This window comes from Miscanthus floridulus, chromosome 4, assembly GCF_019320115.1.
Source record: "Miscanthus floridulus cultivar M001 chromosome 4, ASM1932011v1, whole genome shotgun sequence".
Lineage (NCBI taxonomy): Eukaryota > Viridiplantae > Streptophyta > Magnoliopsida > Poales > Poaceae > Miscanthus > Miscanthus floridulus.
In genome coordinates this window covers 116,713,558-116,728,486 of record NC_089583.1, presented here as the reverse complement: position 1 = coordinate 116,728,486, position 14,929 = coordinate 116,713,558, and the positions used below count along the sequence as shown (strand labels likewise).

Below are 14,929 nucleotides of genomic sequence, written 5' to 3'. Positions count from 1 at the left end.
TCACAAGTTCACAACTCACAAGAATGAACCATGAAGAATCTCAATTCTCACATTAATTCTCGCATTCACATCACTACCGCGTATACACAGACAACCAGAAAGCCAGTGCTCGCAAGCAATAAACAACAAGAGTGCCGCTAGAAACCTTAAGCTACAACTCAGCAATGCAATAGGGAAAGAATGGGGGGACGTAAACAACATGAGACAATATACAAGCACAAAAGAATCGCGAAATCATGTATCGTGGCTCACAAGAGAACTCTGATGTGCTGCGCTGTACTGCAGGGAGCAGCCATTCACAGCGATCAGAGCCCTCCGAAAGCATCGATGGACAGAAGCTTCCTGTTCATGGCTGGAGGTGCCAGCCCCGGAATATCTCTGACGTTCTTGTTATGTGGGTTGACAATCTGTGAGAAAGAAGGGTAATTGGTTATTGATTGTCCAGTGTAGGAAACCAGCAAATGGTCTAAGATTCTCATTAGGAACTAAGCTGATAATGGCTTATGTGGGGAGAAAAAGAATAGACAGGGTTTCAAAACAAACGCAAAATCAGTATGCTTGAGTGCATAAGGCTGGACGTGCATCATCATTCTCAGTCATCACTATGTTTGTTCAAGTTGTTAGCACTAGACCCTAAAGAACTAAGGTAAAGTTGCCCAACTTTAGTTCCTATAATTTAATATAAGGAAAACTTTCTGAAAATTATCCAACGAAGTTTTCTCAAATTGTCTTTGATATTTAATTCCAACAGATGATTCTATGGGAAAGTTAGATAGGGGCCACAACTGACCCAACCACATGGATTTTCACTCCCAAAGGTGTTGGCTACTGGTACTAGTTCTACTCTTACATGTGGAGAATCTGTTCCTAAACTGAACACCAAGCATAGCTAATCCTATTTAGGCACAAAAGAAATACAATGCTACCTTCACAGAGTCAGCAACATACCTTAACAACAATTATTGCAATAACACCACAGACAATCAGAAACAGGAACGCCATAATACATTTGTCAGTAGCAACCTGAAATGGAAAATCTTGTAAATTCAGCCACATAAGAGTAACAAAAAAACAAGCATTTGAGTGCTAGAGATCGAGGGAGAACCTGACGGCCAATCTCTTTCACCATTTGACTAGCCTTCTTCAGTGAAAAGTGTACAGAATCTAGCTCATTGCCTATTCTCTTCATTTGTTCTGTCTGAAAAAATGATGAAATGATATTCAGAAAACAATCACACAAGCATATGGACTTTGTCATGTTGACCTTGGGAAACAACTTATACAGGTACATGTAACAGATCAAGAAATCAGATTCTAAATATTAACTGATTATTGCATATAGAACATCTATTCTGCCTTTATAAACATATCCAGTTCCTGAAGCATACTAATATAAAAGGAGAAGCTACATTTGCTCTGGAAAGTGTCGAGATTGATTGATATTTATTCCTAAGAAAAATGGAATCTCAAGGTACTTTGTTCTTTGGTCTAAAGAAATCTTTGTGAACATACTTCAAATGGAAAATGTAGCAGGATTTTTTTTAGTCCTTCAATCTCAAGGCACAGATTGTGGTTGAACTATCTTTTTTAGAATACTACAGCAGTGTCTCAAGTAAATAGACAGCCAAACTTTGATTAACATTATGTCAAATAGTAGTGTGAGACAATTATTGTGGATCTAATTGAAGCCCTCTGGGTTTTGTCCATTCTCAAATATATTCAAGACTGAGTGACTGACACTCAGTGGGACAGAGCAGTGAACCATTTACAGGTAAAATAAAGCATACAAATCTATTGTCAGATGAATTCAGATAAGGGGAAAGCAGGATTGTGACAAAAAAAAATAAGACAAGCATAACTATAATGGTTTATGGCCTTATCCAATTAAGTAAGGAAGTTTTGTGATCAGTAAGCCCCAGTAGAGCATAGCAAAAACTTGATGGAAAAAATTGGTTGTAAACAAACAGGTTATATCACCATTCAAGAAAACTTACTTGCTGTGACAGAGTTGCAGCAGTCTGAGCTCCAACTTCAACAGTTTGTGCTACAACCTACAAGAAAATGGTTCCTTTAAAATCCATTATGGAAGAGCTGAAGTTTATTGTTCCTTTCTTCTCTTTTATGAAGGCTACCCGAGTATATTGATTTGAGGAATATTTTGTGCTCTTTAAGCAATAGCAGAATTCTGCAAAATGGTTAAAAAATAAAACAAAAGGGTGTATGTTAGTTGCACACCATTTTTGAGCGCTCAATGGCTTGGTCAGTTTGGTCCATTTGTTTCCTTCCAGTGCTAATGAGTTCTTGATTTGACATTTCTGTAAAACCATCCAGGTACATTAGTGAGAAAGTTAACACCTATGATGTTTGAAGAGGATATTGTTAGAAATATTAAAAGCTACTGATGACCACCTGATGCCATTTGAACTGGAGTTTCGTCAGCAACTTGGTCGTTACCAGTATCGAATAGTTCGATCCTCTTATTACCAAGGCTACTCTGGTACCTGAAACACCAAAAAAGATGCAGTGGATACAACATCTTAGCATGAAGTGTATTGCAACAGAGCAAACAACGCTGCCGGCATAAATTTGCAAATAAGGGATTCAATGTAGAATGCTTCAACTCTGAGGGCATTATAAATAGAAAAAGGAAAGGCTTATACTTACGTTTTCCTCAAGGTTACATAGGAGTTGAGTTCTTTGATCTGTAATAGCACACAAGAAACAGAATTATACCCGTGTCCGAAAGTGACAAACAACAAAAGCCAAACGTGAAGGAAAAACAAGTACCAACCATGAACTGCTTCTTGTCATTGAGCTGCTTGTTGACATCAGGAGTGTTCTTTTTCTCCTCATCCTTGAGTATACGGTCAAATTCTTTGATCAAGCTGCAAGAGATAGCAGCGTATTTTATTTTAGCTAACTAAAGAGTCTCAGGGCGCTTTCATGTTGGGTCGAAAAAAAAAAGATCTGAAGTCTCTGATTCGAGTCAGGAATAGCAATGCCACCTATAGTATAGGTGGGGAAAGCTAAATCTGGGCGAGGTACGCGTTAGCTTAAAAAACACGGGGCTGAGTTGAGGCAGACGTACCGCTTGCACTCCCTCATCTTGGCGGTGAGATCCTCCAGCTGCTTGGACTGCCTGCTGGAGTCCTTGATCTTGTCCATCTTCTGGAACCCATTCCTGGAGCAAGCAGGAATTAAGACATGGTGTGCAGCAGAGCAGAACGTAGGAAGCAGTAGGGAAGTAGTAGCTGTATATAAAGGAACTGGCTGCGACTGGAGCAGGAGCCGGCGAAATCCGGGCGCCGGACGCCGCGAATGCGGTGTAGAAGCATCTCCTCAGTCTAGTCCGGTGCAGCCGCGAGACCGAATCCGAGACCGAGAGGGCGGCGAGAAGCGCATTGGTGGAAGCAGAGGGGGGAAAGGGAGGGAGGGAGAGGGATCTGACTCACTGGAGCGCGCGGAAGATGTCCTGGATCTCGCCGTCCACCTGCTCGAGCTCGGGGCTCATGGGCACGTCGCTCGCCATGGCTCGCTGGCTGGATCCCCTCCTCTACCCGGTGTCCTGTGGGTCGCGGCGGTGGCGGGTCCTCTGTCTTGTCCGGTGGGCTCCGTCACCCCGCCATTCCGGTGGCGGCGGTTGGTCTCGGCGTGGCTGGCGTTGAGAGGAAAGGAAAGCAAGCAGCGGGCGGTGGTTCGGTTTGTTTGGTGGGAGGGCGAGCCGTTGCTGAGCTGGGTCCGTCCGGGCCGGGGCCCAGCTGTGTTCCCGTTCCCGTTCCCACCCACGCGCGTGAGCTGGGAAGTCGTAGGCGTCGCACTGGTGTACCTTTTTCGTTCTCTTGTGATCAAATCAAAGTTTGATTGAGCGCGTTCAGGAAGTTGGATTTTGAGGCTACTGTAGTATTTTTGTTTTTATTGGATAATTAGTATTCAATTATTAATTAATTAGACTCAAAACATTCGTCTCGTAATTTCTCACCAAATTGTGTAATTAGTTTTTTTTCGTCTACATTTAATACTCCATGCACGACCCGTAAACATTCGATGTGGTAGGTACTGTAGCACTTTTTGGAAATTTAGGGTAAAACTAAATAAGACGTGAAAAGTGAAAAGGGAGGTGACAATTTGCAAAGTTTAGGACAAGTCTTGGCTAAAATTCTGTTCATTTACTAGCAAATAAAAAGTGGAACGGCATGAATTTGAAGGGAACGCGGGATTTTCTCTGGGGAACGCCTGGAACGATGATCGCATCAGGGATGGTTTTGAATTTTCTTATGTTTCTTTGCCACAATTGCAATACAACGGATGATAGGTGGCATGCCCTGTCACGAGCCCACACTTCCGTGGAGTTTTTTTTTTTCGTGAGTGGGGTTTAGCCCGTATTTCATTAAGAAGCCAGGAGTTTAAACGTTACATATCGGCATAATCTCACTAGCGAGACACAGGCGAGATTGACCGTGCGACAAATGAACCAGCAATATTAAAAAAGGACTATACGGCCGTACTGTTACACGACCAAAGACAAGGATCTATAGTGGCCTACACGGCACTCTCGGCCGCCACGCGCATGCTCTGCCTACTAGGGAAAAGCACGCGTATTGCCTCCTTCGAGGGCGACAACGGCGGCGCAAACGCCTTCTGGAACTCTTCAAACGACGCCTCATCGGACGGCTCAGTTTCGATCTCAAAACCCAAACGCTTCATCATTACTTTCCTCGTCTGCGCTTCAGGTTCTTGGGCTCTGAACTTGCTCTTTGCTGCAAGGCGTGCACTCCTCTTGGGGACAAATCCTTCATCGTCATCGTCACCCTCCCCTGGGATCTTTGTGATCCCAAGCCTAGGTGACGACGAAAGGATAAGCTGCTGCAACGACTTCTTGAAAGCGTTGATGAAAGTGTCGATCGGCATGGTTGAGGCTGCGCCTCTGGGCGTGACCGCACGCGCGACGTCATCCACGGGCGGCATGAGGACATGCTCAACGATCTCTAACTCATGGGCCGGTGTTTGTGGCCACACATCAACGTCCGGTTGTGGTTGCGCGATCGTAGTCGGCGCGTTGTCTTGATCATTGCCAAAAGATGAATAGCTAGGCGGGCAGAGGGCCCACGAGACCAGAGGCATGACTGACGACCAAGCAGCAAGCTCTGCCTCCAGCTCCATCGGGTTCGGCGTGGGCTCAACGCGGTACGTGCGGTTAGGCACGTCAAGCTCGATCCCGTTGGCACCGCCGGGGTCGTGCCCGTCTATGGCAGCATCGATGAACCAGCTGCATTGGGGCTGTGTGGATGGACCCCGGTTGGCGCGATCTAGCTAGCTACTGACGCTGGCCGTGCCCTCCGACACACGGTACACCGAGGAAAGGTGCGCCCGAACCTCTGCTGACGAGATGGCTGGTCGGTTCCCACTAGCGAGCACGACGATAATGAGGGAGAGGTCCGCTTCAGTCGCGTCGAGTCCGTGTTCCTTGAGATGACAAAGACCTCAATCTTGGGACGGCTAACGGTGTCACCCATAGTTGATGATGGCAGCAGCGTGGTGTTGTGGTGCTGTAGCGGTGATGTTGGCGGCGTGGCTGATCGCCGCACACGAGGAGGCGACGATAGAGGTGGTGCCAGGTTTGGCCCAGCGCGACGTCCCGACGACATGCTGGGTCACCTTGGACTAGTGAGGCAACACGGTGTTGAGGCACGCCGACCGTGCCTGGCCACCGAGGACGAGGACCTACACGGTGGCGAACGACCTCGCTTGCACGCCCTGGCCCTATGGCCGGTGCCCCAACAATGAAGACAACGGGACGGGGAGCGACACTGGACGGCGACATGACCGTGCGCCAGGCAGTTGAAGCAACGACCAACTAACTCTGGTGGGACAGGACGCTGGAGTTTGGGGGGCCATTCTCCCTTTGGCGACGCAAGCGTCGTCGGCTCACGACGATGTGGAACCCGTCGGCGTCTGTAATAGAACCGTCTAATTTATAAGAGCGCAATAATGTTAAACCTAGCTCTAATACCAGCTGTAACAGAACCATCCAATTTATAAGAGCGCAAGTACAATGTAGCCCGCAAGTGGTCGCACTATCATACTTGAGCCCATATAAACCCAGTAGTCCGTTGAGTACCTCGAAGGGTCTCGATTCATCACCAACATACAACTAAGATCGTACATGATTCAACACACATGCCACATGTTACATAGAGTTCACAAATACATTGCCATACATCAGAGTACGATTAAAGTTATTACAACTCAAGTTCCAAATAAGGTAGCAGCAGAAGCAAAGTAGTTTTAAAACCAACATCTCATACCACTGTTTAATACAAGCCAGTTTATGATCACAACCCACAAAAGCGTCATAGATTATATATATAAATAGAAGTGCCTTTATAGGATCTATAGGAAGATAAAGGAGGCCTAGAGGGGGGGGTGAATAGGCCTGTAAAAATTCAACTCAAAACTCTGTCAGAACAGTGTGCGGCACTGCTGGCCTGTAGGGTGGCACTGTCGCTCTTCGTAAATAAATCTAACACAGCTGAGATTTTATAGAGATGAACCTGACCCCATTAGCTGCTTAATCCTGCAATATAAAGATAAGATGCAGTTCGAAGACTGAATACCACAGAAACTCCACACAAGAGTAGATCGAGCAACCAAACCCTAACACCAGCTACCAAAGAGCTAAACTAGCAAGTAAACAAGATGAAGCACGCGAGACATAAGATTTATCCTGTGGTTTAACTCACCACAAAGGTTTGCCTAAGTCCACGTTGTTGAGAAAGCCACAAAAGGCTTGGGCTTGCCACAAAGGCTTGCCTTACCCTCATTCTCAAATCAAGAGGATGAACTCTTGAAGTGAGAGATGATTTCTTAGCTCTGAGAATAAGGTTACAAACCTCCTAAGGCTACCACACGAGTTGGAAAGCCTAAGGGCGACGCCTAGCCAGCTAGGAGCAAGCTCCAAGAGTAACAAACTCTAGAACCGCTGGCCAAACATAAACCAAATGCTCTTAGACTTTGGAAATCAGTGGATATGCTCTCCAATCGAGTTTTACTACCTTTTCTCTTAAGTTTTGATGGTTGGAATCAAGGATTTACTTGAGGGATGAAGGAGCAACAATAGAGGAGAGAGTGTGAGCCTTGGTTCTGTTCTGTTTCGAGCAGAATGACCGAGTGAAGTGAATGACCATTGTGGGCTGGGCCTGAAGGGTATAAATACCCCTTGGGTCAACGGTTAGTTAAGGGCGGCACTACCGCTCTTAACAGGGCAGCACCGCCGCCCTAGCCAAAATAGGTAAGTTGAGGTGAAATTTTGCTAGCTATTTTGACTAGGTGAGAGGATGTAAATCTTAGAATTTGAGCATCTGATTCAACAGTTGATCAACTGTGCTAAAATCTCTCTTAACAGTATGGCTTTCCCTAAACTCAATTTCAAAACATAAAAGAATTTAAACCTTCTTTGAGCTAGGTCTAGCCACCTTTTGTAATTAGGACACCTGCAACCTATACATCATCCTCATTTTTTGATTTCCTGCTTATCATCTCGATAAATCTCATTAGTCCTCTAATTTGGTGGTCATCTATTCCAAAACCCATAATAGGACTTGATTACACTTACAATCTCTCCCTTTTGGTGATTGATGACAACCCAATTAGAGCTTACAAAAGATATAAAATCTAAACTGAGATTTTTAAGCCATGGATGTAGGAGCCTCCCCTAAATATGTGAATAGAGATTTGAATTCTCAATTTGGCATAAAAGGCCACGATTCATATTTTAGGTGTGATGGGAACCTCCCCCTACATCCATGCCTGCTGTGGGGTGCTGAACAAGGTGTCACAAGAATAAACGTGATGTATATGACATGTTATATCAGTTCAAGCACACAAGACCCTGGCTGATACAGCACAGGGTGGCACTGCCGTCCTGACTATATCGGTCATGTAGCAATCAGGTTCCTACAACAGATCATATGAATATAAAACAATCTAAACTCAGAATATGACAAGCTAAAACAGTAACCATGAATACATGTCCATATCCGAAGCAAATTAAGCCATAAAGTAGCTTAATTTCATAAAATAGAGTTTTGAGCGACTCTTAAACTCACAACCTAACAACTACTCTCATAGAATCTGGACAAAAAGTACATCTACAGAGAACTCATGGCGTCAAAAATCTGTTGACCCCTCTAATTTTCTCCCCCTTTGGCATCAAGTACCAAAAAAGGAAGAAAAAGAAGAAAAGTCACTCGTCACTGTCGGAGTCAACGTGGGCACGTCCTGCGACATGGGTGTGTGAAGTGAAGCGTGCTGAACATCGTGGAGGAGATGCCCCAGCTGAAGTAGAAGGACCTGGCTGATCCGTCGAAGGACGCGGTCTCCTAGAATATGTGCGAAACAAGACTGCCTGAACCTATGGATCGACCTCTATGGAGTGAATCTTTGCACCAAGGTCCTGCTGCCTTGGGGGTTGCTCAAAATGCTGCCCCTGTGGGTACCCATAGTACTAACTGAATGGCTCATATGAGTGCCCATACTGCTGATCATCTGGCTGTTCATAATGGTGCTTATGTGGCTGATCCTGCTCCTCATCAGAGGAAGAAAGGTGAGGCAAATTAGGAAACTGAGGTGGTGACTGCACTGGTGGAAGGGGTGGCAGCCCTACTATTTCCCTAGCATGCCTCACTGCTTCCCTATTTTTCATTCTATCCTCATAAGCAGTCTATGAAGCATATGCACAATGAGCAAAGATTGTCTTCATCCATGCACTCATCTTTCCCCACTTTGACTTCTTCTTTTGTTCCCTAGCCCTGGATGGCTCAGGAATATCTCTATGTGCAGCTCTAGAAGAGTGAAAGCCTACTGCCCCACTATCTCCATGTCCTCTAGAACAAGTGCGCTGAGTAGCTGACCCAGGTCCCCCTAAGCCACCATGGGTCTTTTTGATCTTTGTAAATAGTGTGCTCACAATCCTTAGAGAACCATATGCCAGTCACTCTCTCAATCACAAACATGAGGTAAGGAGCATAGGGCAAAGATCTCCTCCTATCATCCATGGCATATGCTAGCTCAACCCAAATAAACCTTGGAACATTAAACTTTTCACTACTGGAAAACCTAGACAATACATTAGTGATGTAGCCATTCAAATCTATTGCATTGTCTTTGGGGTTAAGAGTGATCCTGAAAAGATTGTTCATGATGTAATAGAAGCTCTTGAGCTTGGTCCTTGACCAATCAGGAACTGCAAGATTTTGATTCTCCCATATGAAGCTATCGATGTTTTACCACTGGCAACCCGTCATGGGGTACCCGAGACGATGATTTGTTCGGAGGGGTATCGGCGTTTGCAGGAACTCGATGGTAAACATAGGGAGACAATGATGTATACTGGTTCGGCATGCCAGAAAGTCACGGCACCCTACGTCCAATCTGGTGTGGATAGTATATTGCGCCCTGCGCTATTTATTGTGTTGCGAGGTATGTTGTGGTTGTGAGTTCTGTCGGTTATGTGTGTAGGTTGATCTAGGGACCCCTGCCCTCCTTTATATAGTCTAGGAGAGGCGGGAGTCCCAGTCGGTTATAAAGTAGAGATCCTAGTAGGATTACATGTAACTAGTCCTAGTAGGATTACATATAGGGAATCCTAGTTGGACTAGGTCTTCTTCTCTCTTCTCCGTGGGAAACCCCATGGGTCCCACATCGACAAGCCCCCGAGTATTTCATGGATGAGCTTCAGAAGCCTTCTTGTTCTTCTTGGTCTTCATTGAGTTGTTGTGAATCCATTCCAGGTTCTTCTAAAGTGAAACCTTGAGATGATCTTCTTTGTCTTTTCTTTGGCTGATGTGCACTTTTGGACAAAAGTGCACTCAGTGAGTGTAGCCCCCGAGCCTCTTGCTTGTTGGGACAAGAAGCCAGAGGGTCCCTTTAGTCTTCTTGATTGCTCCGAGTTCTTTTTTGGTGGGTGCAATTTTTTGTAAAAATTGCACTCACTGAGTGTAGCCTCCATGCCTCTTGCTTTTGCTTACAAAAGTTGGAGGGTCCAGATTTTTGTCTTCAAAAAAATTTTGGGGTTATGTATCCCGCAGCCCCCGAGCCTTCTCTAAGTACTTTTCTTTAGAATAGAAATCGGATGAAGGGTCTTGATGTGTTGTCTTTGTTGTAGTCTTGAGTACTTGTATTCTTGGTCTTTCATCCTTGAATTCGAGCCCCCGGGCATAGTTGAAGCGAATGCCGAGCCCCCGAACTTAGTGTTTGACTAAGCCGCGATGTTCTTCTGAGTTGTTTTTATTCATCTAGGTCGTTTCTAGACTTCTCTGGTTCTTGATGTACCTCTTCCAGGTTGTTTGCACTTCATCCAGGTTCTTTCTGAACTTGTATGTACCTCATTTGGGTTGTTTTCTGATCACTCCAGGTTCTTTTTTGTCTTGATTTCTGTTCCCAACTTGTCTGGGTTGTTTTTCTTCAATATGGGTTCTTTCTGATCTTGACTTGATCTCTGTCTCTCCTTGTTGGGGTTCTTTTCTGATCAATCCGGGTTCTTTCTAAGCTTGTCTTGGTTCTTGCCGCACCTTGTCGGGGTTCTTTTTTTATCAATCTGGGTTCTTTCTAAGCTTGTCTTGGTTCTTGCCATACCTCATCGGGGTTCTTTTTTTATCAAACCAGGTTGTTTCTTGACTTATCTGAGTAAAGTAGCTCTCAGGAGCGTGTTTTTCCTGATCTCATGGTACAGATGTAGCTTTCCTGCATGTTAAACATAAAAATATGTTGTAAATGACATTCCAGATATAAAGTGGGGAGCATGTCCCATATTTGTATAATCAATCAGGGGCGGGCCCCGGCATTATGAAATGCATATAAACTTTTTGCGTCTTGCTCTTGCTAGGCCATGCAAATTCCTCAGGTAGTGTCCTGTTACGTTTAAGCACTTGAATCTCTGGCGTATGGTTTAGAGGTTCATGACGTGACCATGTGAGCCTGGCACTCGGTTTGTGACCATCCATGTGAGTAGACAAGCTTCACGGATTAAGGCATGTTCTACCTGAGGAATTCGGCGACCGTTAAGAGAAGACCTAGAGCACTATGTTTGCTCGCATGATGATTTTTTGTATCTTGAGCACTATGTTTGCTCGCATGATGATTTGACTTTAGAGCACTATGTTTGCTCGCATGATGATTTTTGTGTCTTCCCAGAGACATATATGAATAATATCTAAAATATATAAAAAATGAGACGTGACTTAGCTTGGTTCGTGGTCGCATTGTTGATCACCGCAGCCGAGTAGTCGAATGTGCAGCCAAATAGTTGGTGTAGCATCCGAGTAGTTGTTCATTGTTACGTCGAGCGTAGGCGGAGTCGTCGAGTTGTTGACACCACGACAGAGTAGTCAGTTGCCATGGTCGAGTTGTTGTACACCATGGTAGAGCAGTGGGTTGCAGTTTGTGCTTGGAGTAGAAATCCAACTGAGAAGGCATTGGCTGCCAGTAAGCACGTGAAGCCTGTACATGTTGCATGTATGTATAGGTTGATCACATCTAGGTATATATATGTATGATGTCATCTTGCTTTGATGCGTCGTCATATGGTCTTGGTTTGTCGTATCCAGGTAGATCTCCAAAACTCGTCATGTCCAAGTTCTGCTTGGTGTGGGAGCTGACTTCTTATCTGACTAGAGTTGGCATACATCTGCCGGGCGATTCCGAGTACTTGCCACGATCCGTGTTGAAGCCTTAGATGGAGGTGGCATTATAGTCCAACTTGTGCTCGATGATCCCGATGGAGTGGCTTGTGCGGATGTATATTTCTTGACGTGGTGATGATGATTAAAGGCATCAGTAGTTGTGCTCGTTCGACACGCATGCGAGACGGTGGCTGAAGTTATTGGATTCTTCTTGCTGACCTGCCTCCATGAACGACGCTGATGAAGCTTTGTGAGCATGGCGAGTTGTCCATCAGTATGCTGAGTTGTTGACGAGACTGATGAGAGCCACCGTAAGTTGTCGACGAGGCTGACGAGTGTCGTGATGAGTTGGTCTTGAGGTCTTCTGAGCTTTAGCGAGTTGTCAACGAGAGCCGACGAGTGCCGCGGCGAGTTTTTTTTGAGGTCCACCAAGCTCTCGAACGCAACGCCAGCTGTCGATGTTTTATCACTGGCAACCTGTCATGGAGTACCCGGGACGGTGATTTGTTCAGAGGGGTATCGGCATTTGTAGGAACTCGATGGTAAACATAGGGAGACAATGATTTATACTGGTTCGGCACGCCGGAAAGTCACGGCGCCCTACGTCCAGTCTGGTGTGGATAGTATATTGTGCCCTGCGCTATTTGTTGTGTTGCGAGGTATGTTGTGGTTGTGAGTTCTGTCGGTTATGTGTGTAGGTTGATCTAGGGACCCCTGCCCTCCTTTATATAGTCCAGGAGAGGCGGGAGTCCTAGTCGGTTACAAAGTAGAGATCCTAGTAGGATTACGTGTAACTAGTCCTAGTAAGATTACATGTAGAGAATCCTAGTTGGACTAGGTCTTCTTCTCTCTTCTTCGTGGGAAACCCCATGGGTCCCGCATCGACATAAGCTTACTTCCATTGGCTCAAGACGACATTCATTATGAATCTTCTCATATCCCCTGTGGATGTATCCAAAACCAAGAATATGACAGGTGACAAAATCAATGCCATAATGTCGCCCATCAGTCATCCAATGAAGCTCATCCGCTTCCCTGTTCCAATAGTAAGTGGTATGGAACTGTGTAAGAATCTCCCTGTTCCAATCATGCCTGAAACTCATGATATCTATCATCTCAAAGCGGTCACAGGTCTTGATGGCTATAGCAAACCCATGATCATCCCTGCTCTCCAAGTCACCAAAATCAATGTACTGCATCTTGCTGATCTTGCCCTTTGGCTTAGACAGGATGGCTATGGCATAAAAATCATATTGTAAAGCATTCCAAAATCTATAATCAATGCCACTGGACCTGTTAGAGGAGTAAGGATCAATCTCTCTAGCTTCACCTGTCTTGTTCTAGCTCATGGAATAATCAAGAACTGTATGATTATCACTGTTTTGGAGAGGATTGAGGTTGAACCCATCAGTGTTTTCTCTCATGTAGCTGCTATCAAACTCTGAAATGTGCAAAGGAGAATCGGGCCATACATGAATGGTCATTCCCATCCTCTGAATTCTTTCTTCTTCAGCAAGGTCTTCATCAAGATCTCTATCACTGGGAATATAGCTTGCCTATCCCCTGCCTCTCTTGACCTTTTGCTTAGTTGACATCACCTTTCTTTTTCCTTGGTCCATCTATGCAATTAAATGAGACTTGATAAGAAACTGTATAAGATAATGCGTTAGAAACTGTTGCAAGCAGGTTTTAACAAGAAAAAGAATTTTGAAAATGACACAGGAAGCTTTGCTAGATTTGGAATCAGCAAAGTAGGGTGGCACTGCCTCCCTCAGTTGCTTCACTAGTTCATTTTTAACTTTCTCGTTCTAGTTAAATTCTACTTCCAACAATGTCTATCCATCATCATAATTTCATAATCATAGTCTAAAAATAGATATATGAAACCTTAGCCATGGATTTGAAAGATTGAGTATGAAAAACTTTAGAAACAATTTTGATAAATGAATTCAATCCATTCTGAACTTCATCATTTTAATGAGATTGAGTATAGCAGTTAGAATCTACTAGGGGTGCCATTAATGGTCCCATGGGTGGCATTGCCGCTCTCCCCAAAATCTTCCAACCGGTGAAATTCAAAATCACTTCGATTTAATCATCAAAATCCTTTCTAAACCCTTCATACTCCCCCTAGAAATAAAAATCCATGACTAAAACCTTCATATTGCATAGATCGAATGGGGTTAGGGTTTCACCTTGCTTCTAAAATGATGGAATGGAGGGAGAAGAGGAGAAGGGGCTCGGCCAGGAGCTTCCTGTAGGGGGCCAGCGATGAGGAGACTTGGCGGGCTGTAGGGGCGGCACTGCCGGGGTGGCAGACCGCAAGGAACGGCGACGGTGCATGCTTGAGAGAGAAAGAGAGAGAAGCACGGGCATCGGCGTCGGCTAGGAGAGAAGGAAAGAGTTGGGTCGGGGGCTAGAGAATGGAATAGATAGAAGAAAATGGGCCCCGCAACTCAGTCAGAATTGGCAGAAAATGGCCTAGTTTTCAGAGGGCGGCCCTGCCACCCTACCAATTTCATAGGGATTACGCTAAAACTTTATGACCTCCTTTACCTCAGATATGGATATATATTATCTAAATATCATGACCAGTAAGCAATCAACAATACAAACAATGGTCATGACACTTAGTTGGCCTTTTGAAATGGTTTTGAAACATAATATAATATCTTTTTAAATCATTTTTCTATGTCGCTAGGTTGTCAAACCGAGGTGTGCCATATTTCAAACCGTGTTACGAGAATCAAGTATATTTAGCTCACTACACAAAGCACAAAACCTTGACTCATCGAGAGGCTTAGTGAAGATATCGGCTAGTTGTTTTTTGGTGCTCACATGATGAATTTCGATATCTCCTTTGGTTTCGTGGTCTCTCAGGAAGTGATGTCGGATGTCTATATGTTTGGTTCTTGAGTGGCTTACGGGATTATTTGGAAGCTTTATGGCACTTTTATTGTCACACAAGAGTGGGATTTTGGTGAATTGACATCTGAAATCATGAAGGGTTTGCCTCATCCAAAGTAGTTGAGCACAACATGCACTGGCTACAAGATACTCGACCTCGGCGGTGGAAAGGGCTACACAATTTTGCTTCTTTGAACTCTAAGACACTAGGAACCATCCAAGGAATTGACATGTCCCCGAAGTGCTTTTTCTATCTACCTTGCAACTGGCATAATCAGAATCCGAATAGCCAAGTAGATTGAACTTGGAGCCCTTGGGATACCACAAGCTAAGGTTAGGAGTGT

At 44.7% G+C, this 14,929-nt stretch overlaps 1 protein-coding gene across 1 annotated transcript; it reads right to left on the bottom strand.

Moving 5' to 3' along the window:
* Nucleotides 1–36: 36 nt before the first annotated feature.
* Nucleotides 37–3,749, bottom strand: LOC136550465 (novel plant SNARE 13-like). Its single transcript, XM_066542047.1, has 10 exons — nucleotides 3,453–3,749; nucleotides 3,089–3,181; nucleotides 2,792–2,885; nucleotides 2,665–2,702; nucleotides 2,410–2,501; nucleotides 2,236–2,315; nucleotides 1,995–2,051; nucleotides 1,106–1,198; nucleotides 949–1,023; nucleotides 37–407 (listed from the first exon to the last, which is right to left on the bottom strand). The coding sequence occupies exons 1-10, from the start codon at nucleotides 3,527–3,529 to the stop codon at nucleotides 306–308; spliced, it is 801 nt and encodes a 266-aa protein (XP_066398144.1). The 5' UTR covers nucleotides 3,530–3,749; the 3' UTR covers nucleotides 37–305.
* Nucleotides 3,750–14,929: the final 11,180 nt, after the last annotated feature.